The sequence below is a fragment of the Meleagris gallopavo genome, chromosome 6 (genome assembly GCF_000146605.3).
Source record: "Meleagris gallopavo isolate NT-WF06-2002-E0010 breed Aviagen turkey brand Nicholas breeding stock chromosome 6, Turkey_5.1, whole genome shotgun sequence".
Lineage (NCBI taxonomy): Eukaryota > Metazoa > Chordata > Aves > Galliformes > Phasianidae > Meleagris > Meleagris gallopavo.
This window is the reverse complement of record NC_015016.2, coordinates 29,156,484-29,170,395: the sequence shown is the minus strand read 5'-3', so window position 1 is coordinate 29,170,395 and position 13,912 is coordinate 29,156,484. Positions and strand designations below refer to the sequence as shown.

The 13,912-nt window shown below is 38.6% G+C and overlaps 1 protein-coding gene across 2 annotated transcripts in view; it reads right to left on the bottom strand.

The window, feature by feature from the left end:
- ABCB5 (ATP binding cassette subfamily B member 5) overlaps positions 1–13,912 on the bottom strand; it is a 39,680-nt gene that overhangs the window by 5,616 nt on the left and 20,152 nt on the right. For both annotated transcript variants that reach the window (XM_010712758.3, XM_010712757.3), the window contains exons 16-25: positions 12,089–12,250; positions 11,632–11,871; positions 9,489–9,635; positions 7,033–7,137; positions 6,191–6,268; positions 5,058–5,141; positions 2,980–3,183; positions 2,093–2,193; positions 693–833; positions 139–295 (exon numbers count right to left, since the gene is read on the bottom strand). In XM_010712758.3, the coding sequence (XP_010711060.1) occupies positions 139–295; positions 693–833; positions 2,093–2,193; positions 2,980–3,183; positions 5,058–5,141; positions 6,191–6,268; positions 7,033–7,137; positions 9,489–9,635; positions 11,632–11,871; positions 12,089–12,250 (1,419 nt within the window). The remainder of the gene's footprint in view (positions 1–138; positions 296–692; positions 834–2,092; positions 2,194–2,979; positions 3,184–5,057; positions 5,142–6,190; positions 6,269–7,032; positions 7,138–9,488; positions 9,636–11,631; positions 11,872–12,088; positions 12,251–13,912) is intronic.

The following is a 13,912-nucleotide window of genomic DNA, read 5'->3' as shown; positions in this document are numbered from 1 at the left end:
ACTAGCAAGGCGGTAACACTATTTTATACAGTGTCTGTCTTTAGTGATGCTCTACAAAACATGAGGCAGTGCAAATGCAGTTGGAGACAATAAAGCATTACTAATAATGTCATTCAAGGTTTTTCTGAAGAAACTCACCAATTTTTCACCTTCTTCACTGTAACTATCAATTTGAGGTTTTCTATCCAAAAGATGAAAGATTCTTTGAGCTGAAACTTTAGCTTTGCCATAATCTGGTGCCAGGGAAGCAGACTGACCAACATTCATTGCTGCAAATATGACAGAAGAGAAGACTCTAAAAACAAAAGATAAAGAATCACTTGTTTCTGGTGGAACATGCTGCTTTCTTCACATGTAAAATAAACCTTCAAAAATAAAGTTCTTAGTCTCTTTAGATATGTCATTAATTACTATTTTATAGATCAGTAGTAGAGTCACAGTAAAACCCTCTGCTTGGAAGAAACATGAAACAGTAAAGACTCCTCCAGAGATGATGCACTGCGTGTAGACACAAGTGTGTATGTGGGCAGTGGAGCCTATCTTCAAAACAACTCTTTTGCCCAAACTGCTCCCAACCGGACTGCAAATTCGGCAGTCTCCACATCCCATTACCTCTGTAAATAGATTAAATAAGCACACACTGAAATCATTATCCCATATATACCCATTTTACCTTCACAAAAAATACTCACATAAATACATTTTCAAAGTTAGTCAAACAACGAGCAATGAGCCATGCCCCAAATCTGAAGACTGCTGCATTAACGAAGTAGTTTGCAGACTGAGCTATTCCATAGGTAAATCCATACAAAGGGGCTTTTTTTAGAGAATCTCTGTGAAAGGAAGACATTTTCCATAAATAATTTGTAAAATAGAAACAACAGACAGTAGCTGGGAGATGACCAGATTTCTGGGTTAAAGTTTTCAAGCAACACACTCTGATCCTGAAAGCATCTTACACTGTGACATAGAGTTGTCCATAGGACATAAAATTGGAGTAATGAGATCCTCAGTTATGCTATCTTGAATTGAGACCTTTGCTTTCCTATAGCAGGGCAGATCACTGGAGCAGATTAAAAAAAGCCCGCATTTTAATAAGCTGGATCATCCAGTTATTGAGAAATGGGCAGGCTTCAGCCCAGCCAAGGGCTGCCTGTAGACTGCAGCCAGCTCTTCCCATCCATGCAGAGACCTCTTATCCCAGTTTGGAACAGGGACATATTGCTGACTTTTCCCACAAGGATTCAGACTAAGCCTCTCTCAATTTGTCTTTCTAGAGACGTTTCATTTGGTGTAGCTAATTCAGTGCACACTGCATCAGCCAGGAGGATGCTGCCCTCATGGTCTAGAATGATCACTAAGGAAATGGAGATCTTCTTTTCAGTCTGAGCAGTAAATCAGAGACCTCTGACAGTCCAGGCAAGCATATTACTTACATACTGGGCAATGCTAGTTTGCCAGATATTGAATTTTAGCACTGTTTTGGATGATGGCAGTTTATGCAGTGCATAATTTTCAATTCCATCTCTTATATTTTTACCTCAAAGAAGGAAAAACAAATCAGATCTTGTTTTGTTTTTAAATAAAATGGAATTAGAAAAATCTGACATCCCTTGCGATTTGAATGTCTTTCAGCAAAGAGATGTCAGTGGCACACGGGCTCAAACAAAGGAAATATATGAAGTTCATTTGAAGTTTCAAAGGCACACAAATAAAATAAAATTGGTTTGTGTTATAATGAGCACGATATGCGAATTGACTGTCCATTCCTTAGTTGATACCAATTAATCCAGTGTACTGAAACTGACTGTCTTACATTCTATATACACACAAAATGATACTGTGTAAAGCATCAGGAAAATGCATTTTATAAAGTATTCAAATAATGAAAGGACAAGTCTTGCATATGTTTTTCTCCACACTGCATCTAAGAAAGCATATTAAATTGTAAGTAGTGAAAAAATTTCACACATATGGAAAAGAATACCCTTCCCAATCTTGTGGGTATCAGATGGTTTGCAAGAAGTGTATTTAAAACAAAGTAAAAGGTTTAAAATGTTTAATGAACAGAATTAAAGAAAAAAGATCCCACCTATATGGACCATTCAAACTGTTTATGTACTTCTCATAGAATGCTTCTTCCCTGGTCAGTGAAGCAACAGTTCTTATATTTTCAACTGATTCGGTTGAAACCTAAATTGGGAGATTAAAAAAGAAATAAATACATAAAATAAAAAAGGTAATTTCTTACAACCATCTATGACATATCTCCCAAATATCTGATCTTCTCTGACATTCATTAGTTTAGATCAGAAAGTATTTACTTTAGGAAAAGAGCTTGAGGTCTGTTACAGCAATGAAGTTACTCACCCCCAGGTCAGTACAAGACAAGGGGAGACTGAAGACGACAAAGTACTTCAGTTTTGAGCCTTTGGGTCAGGACACAGAAAGTGTCAGCAGCCCTTGCCCTGTCCCATAAGTCACAATCCCAGCAGATAAACCCTATGTAATAAGAATAAATCCCAATCATCTAGACAATGTGCATTTTTTCATAGAGCAATTCTGCCTCCTGGAAAAGCACTATCAGGTAAATGAAGGCAGTACCCTAGACCTCATATGTACATAAATAGTTTGCATTTTATGATGGAATTGGAAAAAAAAAAAAAGTTGTGTTGGTGCTTGGCGGCTGAGCCCTGCGACACTTCTAGCTACAGCACAGGCCCAAAACATAGCAGTACTGGGGCTGCTGCTGTTACAGCTGTGGAGGCATTCAAATGCACTTTTATTTACAGATGTTTTATGTTATCTATGTTTTGTTTTCCTCGGGGATATATAAACATTCCCTTCATCCCCCATCCTGCCCTCTCTTCTCTCCACTTCATTTATCTTAGATAATTGAGTCAGCTGTAATATAGCAACAATGTTGTCCTTAAAAGTGATCTCACACCATAACCCTGTAGTTAAAATTGGAGAACTTACTCTTCCAGCCTCCTCCAAAGCTTTTTGATCTTTTGCTGCATGACCAGACACAGAGCTAACATTTGCAGCATTTGCAGCAATAACGAAAGGAATGCAGGCCAGGATAAGCAAAGTCAGCTGCCAGCCGTACACAAAAGCAATAATGACGGCAGTCAGAAGGGTAAAGACAGTCATAGTCATCAGTCCAAGTCGGCTTCCAGTTGCCTAAGAAAATCCCAGAAACCCCAAGATATCCATCATTAGATTTTCTTAGTTATATCACCACTCGAAATTACTATTTACTCAAGGCCAGCAGTTCAGCTGGAAAACTAGATCATGGGTGGTAACATGCACTGACATTGTGCATCTACTTATGTAACAGTTCCTCAACATTCCTCTTATCTGCCAGCATTCAGGCACCTTCAAGTGAGGTTAAGGATGTCTGAAGAGTTGCTCATGCCAAATGTCTAATGAAACACACATACTGTCATACACAGACCTCTTTCACTAACCCAGGCTCAGGAGACTGCAGCACTGTTGCAGGGAAGCAGGCTGGAGGCCCAGTTTTAGGTTAGCAGAGTTTTGTTCCATTGATAGCCATCCATTAAACCATCCCATCAGCAGCAGTGGAAACCACTCATCCTCAGGTCCTTATGCTGCTCTTTTTCTGGGAACCCAAACCCAATTTGGCCACACTGCAGTGCTTCACCTCAGCAGGTGATGAGTGGAAAAAATACTAACTCATACTGAAGAATTCCTATCTTCTCCCAGCCTGTATAACCCTCTCATCTAGGTACTTCAAAAAGAGACATGATTTGCAGCCAGCATCAGGATGGCTTCTGACATGCAGAAGAAAAAAGGTTTGAAAACAGCCCTGTGGATACAGTTCATCTTCCACAATTTGGCTTGATGGAAAAACAAAAATCCTTGGGCAGGAAACAACATTCTTTTCCTTTGCCAAAGACTTTCCTGCCCTAAAAAGACTTTTCTTGTTCAACACAATTTAAAATAGTAATAATTAAACCAATGCCAAGGTGAATTGCTGCCATATGTTCCAAGGGCTGCACATAAAGATGGATTTGGAAACTTCAGCCAGCACAGCATGAAGCACGCACTTACTGACATACTGAGTGCTCCAGAGAACACACTAGCCTTGGAGAAAAATTCATGCCCTTGGTTGGCTTTTATAGTCACATGACCCTGCGTACCTATTTTTTCTACTTCTGCCCTGCATGGTGATGTAGTTCCAATTTACTTCAGTGGCATTGAACTTTAAATGACACAATAAGTTTTGTCAAAGCCTGTTAATAATATTAGCCCATAAGGAAAGAGGACAGAAAACAAACAAAAATCTACTGACAATGAAAAATGCAAGGATTAAAAAGTTTTTGATTTACAGGTTTGAAAGAAACAAAGTCATCTTAAAAATAACAAATGCCTCTCTTGCAAGTCCTGTAGGACAAGGAATGCTGATGAAATGAGCAGTAGGTGCTGGAACTGTGCAGGATTTGCCACATTCTCCTGCCCATGTCCAGAGTCCTCCTGTTCAAAATTAGTACCTTGAGTCATCTCCTCTCTTGGGTATTTCCTTCTCTAGTGTTCTTTATTAATGCTATGCCATTTCTTCCCATTTGGCCTCCTTGTGTGTGAAGCATGTTTGGTAAGGGACAGGAAGAATTGTCTTCATTAAGGTCAGTAAGAGTCTGCAGCATCTGCAGCTGTGGCCTTCAAGGCACCCCGATGATACACAGTATATGATACTAAAACCTGGAGTCCACCAATTCTGGTCCTCAGCACACACACAGATTTCACTTGCATAGTGAAATGGTCTACAGCTGTATGTTTAGTTTAAAAGTATGCAAAGGGACAATGAAAAGTCATGAATATCTGCTGCATTTTTAATAGATTTCAAATTATCAATCAGAAATCATTCCTACAGTGTCAACAACATGATTTTTAAATGTACCTGACGGCCTATGGGGGTAGATTTATTACCCTGCATTCTGAAATAATCTCAGCGTCCCTTGCCAATGGCAATTAATATTGGTAAAGAAAAAATACTAAAAAAAAAAAATACAAACATGAAAGAATCAACGTACCCCTTTGACTTGGGAAGCATCTGTAGCAAGTCGAGTTAACAGAACTCCAACAGCATTCTTCTGATCATCATACCATCCAATCTCCTACAAAATAGTTACAAAATTTTTGTTTTACAAAGCCACATGTTCTTATAATGTTTCAGATAATCAGGATTACTGTAAAATGACTAAATGTTTCCAGATAATGTAGCATAAATGGAAATGGAAGTACAAATCAGTGATGGATAGCTACTACTACTACTAACCTTCCAAGTAAAGGAAAAAACTTAAGAGTGTGATAAATTAGATATTTCCAGTAGAATAACAATAAAGGTAATGTAAAATTCCTCCAAATGTCAGGCAAGTTTTATTATAATCCCTTTGTACCCAGTCATCCTTTGACTGAAGATGTTAATATACTCTCTTTTTATAGGTTGCAAATTTGCATATTTGTAGATTTGGGTTTTATTTCCTCTTTGTCTTTCCAATGGCAATGGGCGATATTTTTAATCACTTGAATTTTCCCTCACCTACTCCCTTTCAGATGATTCTGTGAACAACCAGGCTCTTGCTGAACGTCTCCAGCAGGTGCATGGTGCATTAAGTTGTGCATTCTCAAAACTACTATGAAGCAACATGAAGTTGCATGAATTGATTAACAGGAAGGCTTTAATACAAGTAACTTCACTCTTCTCAATTAATTCTTGATTCAATAGGGAAAATTGAATTTCTGCATTGAAAATTAACTAGACTGCCTATTTGCTATAGATTGCAATACATACATTTAAACCTACAGAGTTAAGTCCACATATTATATACTTGCATCATAACCTTCAAGCAAATGGAGATTAAATTTTTGGTTGTCCTCACAGGAATCTGGCTAAACACAAACAGCTGCAAACCATGTGTACATTAGCATGTGAGAAATGTGCACGTTTGCAGCGACAGTATTTCAAAATTGGACTATTTGCAGCAGAGCTGAGTTGTACGTGGAATAGAAGACTCAGGAAAGTTGCATTTTTTCTAAGCTAGTGGCAGAAGAGACTTTTTTTTCCTCTTCAGGCTGCACAATTGTAAGCAAACAAGTACAAGTACCTTGCAAGCCCTGCAAAAGCCATCTGGCTCCCATGACACCCCTGCTGCATAATTCATACCTGCTGAAGTAATGCTTTGAAGGACAAAGAACGCAGTCTCATTGTTAGTATTTCTCCAGACTTTCCAAACATGAATCCCTGCAGGGAAAAAACAGTCACAGTTTCTCATCTGATGTTTCATCTCTGTTTACAAAGCCACACAGTAAAAGCAATTACATCAAAAAGTCTCCTACAATCCTCTGCGCATGTGTAAGTCTTGGGAAGAGTGCCATTCGCATTCCTGGAACCTGAAACTGTTTTTCCTCAGAAAGGGAGCAACATGACAAAGAAGGCAGGATCTTTATTGTAATGCTTTCTCCATATTCCTCAGCAGTATCACAAGATAAATCAGCTTATCTAATTGTTGGCCTCTGTTCCAACCACTGCCAGGGCATCCACTTGCCTTGTACCAGTGCACTTTATTATACAGACATCAATATGCAGTATTTCCTGCAAGCTATGAAAGAGTAGTAAGAGGACAGCAAATTATGTGTTTCTTTGTTGGTATGAAAAATGCTTTCTGCAAGGATAAGAGCCTATTTTGTATTTACTTTGCAAGAGTCTGCAAATTGTCAGTTAGAAATGTCAGACTTTGACTTCTGTGGCCTGGCCCAAAACCTTTTCAGTCATTCTGAATCCACACTGCCTTCAGTGGAGCTGTGTTTATTTAAACCAACAGAAAACATAGCCATATATTTAAGCAAGTACATAAATACAAATCATGCATCTCAGGAACAGCCCTGGCATTTATGCATGTTTTCATAAGCCCTGCTTGATGCTTCTCAAAGTGCACTGATATGAGTTATACCTGCAGTCTACTGGAGAGTTGAAACCTTCTAACATTTCAGCACAGTGACACTTACTTGGATTATGTATGTTGCTAAGGTAATCACTCCAAGTAAAAGAAACATTAGAGAAAGTACCAAAGTGTTTTTATTCCTCCTTTCTGGATCTTTTTCTTGAAAAGCCTGTACAGGAGAAAAAAAAAAAAAACCAACAACTCAATGAATACATATGCAGTGGCTGCCAGCTACATAAACCAACCTTCATCTCAAGAAACTTGTCCGCTTTAATTTCTCATAGCATATATTCTGGATCTTGAAATGAGACTGCACTCAATTTTCTGTTGAAGGCCAGAAGACATTTCAGCTTTCCGTTTAGCTTACATCTAAGTAAGTCAGTCCACCGGCTCCAGATATTCTTCCTTTCTTCTGTCAGCCAAGTGCAGTCACACTGCACCCCACCTCTAGAGGATCACTTCCAATGAAAAATAATAGTTGATTTGTCTGTTGGAGCAACAGAATCCATCAGCCATCAAGCTGCCTAGAAATCCTACAATTTTCCGTCAGGTTCTCCTCCCAGTCTTCTCCAAGATGGTCACTGTACCTGCACTGGTAAGTTTCAAAGTTCGAGGTAGGAAATGCACAGGAGACTCCCATCCCCTCATAATGAGAAGCAGCAATTTGTTTCCAAAGTCCGTTATCAGTATCTTTCAGAATTATCTGAGCTATCTTCTAAGAATTTAAGTAAAAACCAAAAATAATATCAAAAGCTTTAGGGGCAAGCTTAAGCAAAAGGTGTGAACACCACTGAAACAAACCTGATGAATTTACAAGACCAGCTTGAGGCCTAAGGAGAATGGAAAATAGACAAAACATTTCAATTAGAGAGAATGTATGTAGGTTGCACTGGAAGTAATGCCTCCTATTTATTTCCATGGAAACTCCAACAGATGCAAAGAGCACAATAACATCATTTGATAGAGCAAATTCTCAGCTACAAAACACTAATTTTTCAACAGAGTCACCATCATTAGCTGTGCATTTTTACCAGCAATGAACAAGAGCCTTGTAAAGGACCAGCAATAAACACTGACTTTCTGGGGTGTGCTTGGTGTGCCTCAAAGACTTGTAGTGCAAGGCTACCACCATGATAACCAGTTGAAGGCTGATATCAGTGAGTATGAGATCCTGTTCTCTCACGTGATAGTCTTGCTTTGCAGAAAAAACAACCTACCTTTCCTGCAAGAAAGTTTTTGATTCAAACTTATGATTGACAAACTTGGTATTGCAAACTTGTTTACAGCCTTGGGACAGTGCACCTGAAAACCCAGCAGGCATAAAAGGATGCCTGAGAGGCAGACCATGTCATCATTGTCTTCTTCATGGTCATTGTTGCTGTTTGTTAGTTCCAGACTATGACCTCCAGATGAACGTGCTCAGCCTCCATATGCTCCATGGTCTTCTAAACGGCACGGGGCCTGGCAAGAGAAAGATTATCTTCTCTGGCCTGATCCTGGCAATTGGAGCCTTCATCTTAGTCAGTGTTGCAACGTAGCTGTCAGAGTCAGTGGTCTGTCTAGGCTCCAGGAAATCCAGAATGACTGCTCCTTTCCTATCCCAAAAAACCACAAGAATCACTTTACCCACTGAGGGCTGCATCTTGAACTTCTTTGATGGATAATTCACATGTTGCCAGTCCACAGACTGCCATTTTGACTCTGGCTCGTGGTGGTGACAGCACATCTTGTCACTAGAAATAACGCGATCCAGGAAACTGCTGCCTTCAGTTTCGTATTTGTTCAACAGGTTCTCACAAACTTGAATATGGGGTTCTTTCTGTTGCTGTGTGAACATTCGTGAGATCCATTTGGAGTAAACTGTGCTGCCACAATCATTTCCAACTCACTGAAAATGACACTTAGCTCCGTACACAGTTCCCTGGTGCTAATCGACAATGAACTGACCAAGATGCTCTTCGTTTTATGGTATGACAGCCTTCTACAGCTATCCAGAATGTCTTTCATATTGCTGTTCCCATTCCAGAAATGCATCACCTATCACTTCATTGCTCTAACATCCACCATTTGATCTCCATAAACATTTAACGAGCATTAATAAATGTCAATGGGTGCCACTTTTTCTGCATAGGGGAATACAAATTTGTATCTTTGCATCATACTCACTTTGATGTCAGACACCAGTCTGTCAGACTGCCCCTCTGCTGCCATCTGTCACACATCAACAAAACAGCATGGAATATTGGCAGGAAGGTTCAATGTCTACTGCCATACTACTGACATCCTTCTCTGACATTATGGACAAAAATAATAAAATAGGAGATATTACTATTTTGGAGCAGCATTACTAATTTCTGTTTTCTAAACAGACATCCAACACCTTTCTACATGCTCCTGGATACCTCAGATACCTTTAGGAGAGACAAGGGACCTACATTTACACAAATGAGTCTCATCCAACCTTGCATACTGGCAGAGCATGATTGAAGTTAAGACTGCAGCCCATTTGCAAAAACTTACCCCAATGATTTTTCCAAATATAACGGCAAATGCAGGATGGACCCCCCCTGAGACAGCAGCAGCAATCACTCCCAGTAGTACATATAGCCACTCAGGTTTATTCAGAGCCAGGATTCTTGAGTAAGGCACAGCAGGGAGATTTTCTTCCTACAAGAAAGAGAAGACTGCAAGTTTTCCTTGGAAAGTTGCAGAACATGAAAATCCCCAGGCAGCAGGAGTTCATTAGGTTTTGAGTAGTGAACTGTCTTCATAAAGAAAGACTACTGAAAGCCCTCTCTTTGCACTCCAAGTGAACAAGCATGCTGGAGATCTGTAGCTTTGCTTCTCTGTATTCCAGAACTTCAACAGCACAGTAAAAGTTTGAAGACAAAAATGTAACAAACAGCTAAGTTATGAGGAGAGAATGACGGCCAGTACAGTTCATTGCAAGTCAGGATTGGTTGGCATGAATGGCAACTTTAACACTTGCATCATTATAAAGAACTAAAAGTCTTGCTGTTTAGAGCCAAGAAAAAAACCCTCCAGTTCAGCTGAATGCTAGCGGGTTTGCAGTAATACAACTGAGTATAGATGTCATCTATGCATCATCACCAAGAGCATGAAAGAGGCATGTACAACAGTGAGTTAACCTATATCTCCTTTGAAAGTATAAAAATGCCCTGTTCTGCTTTACTTATTTATTCAAGTGCCTGTGCCTTCACAGGAGCAGTTTTGGAAAAGCAAAAACTGAAAATATTGGAAATGGGACAAAATGTAAGGCAGAGTTATGGTAAACTACTGGTTTCCTGGTTATTTTATGCAGTGCTTCAGACGCCAAATTAGGGTGGCTAAAGCCTCAGCCATGAAAGCGGACTGATTTTTTTTTAATAATTAATTACAACAGCTCAACATTTGATTTCTTAAATTTGTGAAAGTGATGAATAATTCATAAGCATGAATGTCCACAACATTCTGAAATGAAGTCTTAAACTATAGTAAATAAAGAGTCTTCTTTTCTGAAGATACGTATCTTCTTGCGATAACAGGAATCAATCAGTTCCTTCATATTGTTTGAAGTATGTGTTAGCCAGAATTCATACTCAAAGGAGAATGAATATAGATACAAAGTAAACAAAGGTTTATAAAAGTAGATTAAATAATCAGATGTTGCTGGAATCCAGATGAAATCTAAAATTTCATGGATTTCCAAGAATTCAAGATTTTTGCTTCAGAATTTCTTCAATTTGAGGGTACTGAAGTTAAAAACAAACAAACAAAAACGAAAAACAAACAAAAACCCCAATTAATAATTAAAAAAAAAAACAACACACAACTCCTCTCCACTTTTTCAGTGCATTTTACGTGAAAAAATACTGCAATCCAAGCAGTCAAAATAGGAAAGTTAAGCTTTTTTTGACCTGCCTACCTTTAGTCTAACCCAGAGATCACTAAAACTCTTCTATGAACTGTAGTCAGCAAGCTTTACTCAACTTTGACAAATCAAGGTTTGCTTTTAAAATTTCATGAATTTATACTTATTTGATATTGGTCAATTAAAGTGTACTATTTGAATGAAAATCTCCAAACTGAATTTTGAGAGCGTATACTAAGTCAGACATTGAGAGGCTGCAGGAAAGCAGAGCTGGGGGAGATAGAGTTGTTTTATTAACAATTCAAAATTTTACAGTCTTAATATATTTTTTTCTTTTTGAAACACATGCACTATGATATTCAAAAGTGCATTAAAGCTTAGCATGCACATCCCATAGATTATATTATCCACTAATATTTGCAGTGGTGAGTACTACGAGGTAAAGAAGAATCTTGCAACTGAAATCTCACATTTTAATTGGATAGAATTAAAATTTCATTGACCCTGAAATAATGTTCCTAGTTATAAGAAGTTTGACAAATCAACAACAAAACTTTCCCCAACTTTACATTTATCTCACTACATTCATAATGTTGAAGTGAAGTTTTGGTAAGATGTACATGATTACCTCATATTCCTGGGGCAAATACTCAACCTGGTGAGTACAGCCTGTGGTAGGATCAGAGGAAAGGTTACATGACTGTCAGCTATCTAAAAATAATTAAAATTACATGCTTTATGATTATGCTTACATACAATCACTAAAATCTAAGTGAAAGTTTTAATACCAACCTCCAGTTCTTTTTTTTTCTTCTTTTTAGAGGACTTTTTCTTGGAAGAAGATCTTTTACTCTTGTATCTGCTGGACCTTCTACGAATGCTGCCTCTACCAGTTGTCACTGGTTCTTCAAATTGATCTTTAAGGTTCAGTTTCTCCACAGAACTACTTTTGTCATTTTCCTCATATTCCTCGGCTTCAGTTTCTTCATCTTCTTCTGATGTACCATCATCTTGAACGTTATTGCTACCGCTCTAGTGAGAATTCAGGATATATGATCAAAAGACATTTTGAGCAGGAAGAAATAAGAGTGAAAATCATTTCTCATGACTGCTGCTGCTTCAAGCAAATGGCCATTGTTATTTATGGGCCAAATGTTTGGGTGTGTAATGGCACAACAATAGGCTAGCATCCAGAAGAAATGACACAGCTTGATGAAATGGATAAAAATGGTAAATGATTTGCCCTTACTTGCTGCATGACAAGAGAATAGTAGACTCCCTTCTGCAACATGAGTTCACTGTGAGTTCCTTGTTCAACCACAATGCCTTTCTCAAATGCAGCAATAGTGTCAGCAGTCCTGATGGTAGACAATCTATGTGCAATCACAATAGTGGTACGTCCAGTCCGAGCCTTGCAGAAAAACAACAGCACGTTACATTAAAATGTGCATGACTAAAACTGAAATAAATCAAACTTATTTTAGGCATTTGTAATTAAAAAAATACTAAACTTAAAAAACAATTTGTACAAGTATATTTTTAGGAAGTGTAACATTTGCATGACTTCTGAAAAGACTTTACAGAAAACTGCAGAGTAGCGGAACACACTTGGAGTCAGAAAGGTGTTTTAGTCACTCCCCAAAACCCTCTTCCAGTCCTTTGAAATAAGTTACTTCTCAAATGTTCAACTAATACAGTCTCAATTTTGCAGCTAGAGTGTCAAAAGATAGGTCTGCAGATTAGATGCTCCAACGCCCTGCAGCTCCCACATGCAGCCAAGTTGTAGGCACATCTCTCACACAGTGACTGTGCACATGCCAACCTGCAGCTGCCAGAGAAATTTCTTCCCTCCTTGCTGACATCTGGAGCAGGCAGAGATTTGGAGGAAGGAGAAACCAAAAGGTAGTTGTGCAACAAGTATGCTGTGTGGCCATGGAAACTGCCAAAAGTTACTTGCTACTCAAGTACAGTGCACTAGCACTGTAAAGGTGTGAAAGGTGTGGAGAAGATGACAGCTTCATAGAAGAACTACTCCAAGTAGATTTGGATTCTTGGGGCTCAGTGATTCGATGTGAGTCACTACAAGCCTGTGCAAGAGATCAGTTCTGGGTGGTTTCCACGCTATGCCCTAATACGTAGAAGTACAAAGTCTTCAATCACTCCAGCTGAGACTTGTGATCAGAACAAGCAAAAAGATGAAAGGTTATCCAAAAAGCATCTTACTATATGCATCTGCATACAACTGCTCAGAAGTGGTGTGCATTTGTGAGGTTAATAGCTCCTCAGTTGTGGAAATGACTAATGTTAGCACCACTTCTTTTTCCATTAAGAGAATGTGAGAAGAAATTCATAAATCCCCTTCAGAGACTACATTGATGGACATCAAACAGCTCTGCAAAGATGAGTAAGTTATGATTCAGGGTTCATTTTGATGTGTTTTGGGAAGATAGAACATATAGAACAATTGCCTTACTTTGACAATCTCTGTTATCCACTAAATCAAACAATAAGCTTCTGGAAGAAGTGAGTACGTACTCAGAATTAAAGAATATGCAATAGCAAGACTAGACTATAGTTGAAGCAGAGACATTATAGTGCTTGTCTTCACAGTAATAGTATCACCCACGCAAGTCAGATTAGATGAATGTTACTTTGGCATCTTCTTACTATCTCAGATTTAATAACATCAGTACAGTGACATGAATATAACAGCTACATATTACCTCAGGTTTAAACTGACTGGTGATGAAGGTGGTAAGTTCTGTATTTCCCTTGAGCCATACTTGTAACTCATATCTCTGTTCATAACTACTGAAATGAAAGGCAGGATTTTTCACTTAGGTTTTTAAAACATTAATTATTTGATACATGAAACAATACTCCAGTCCAGCTATGCAGGGTTTTTTTTTTATTTAATTAATTTTAGAAAAGTGTCTGTCTTTCACTGTATCCTGAAAGTGTTGATGTAATAGGGTTGTGAGGAAAGGACTGTGAGCTGGAGGGTCTAAGGTACAGGTATGACCTAGCAGCTCTGCTCTGCAGTACTGTCTGCCCTAGAGCAGTGGGCTGATTA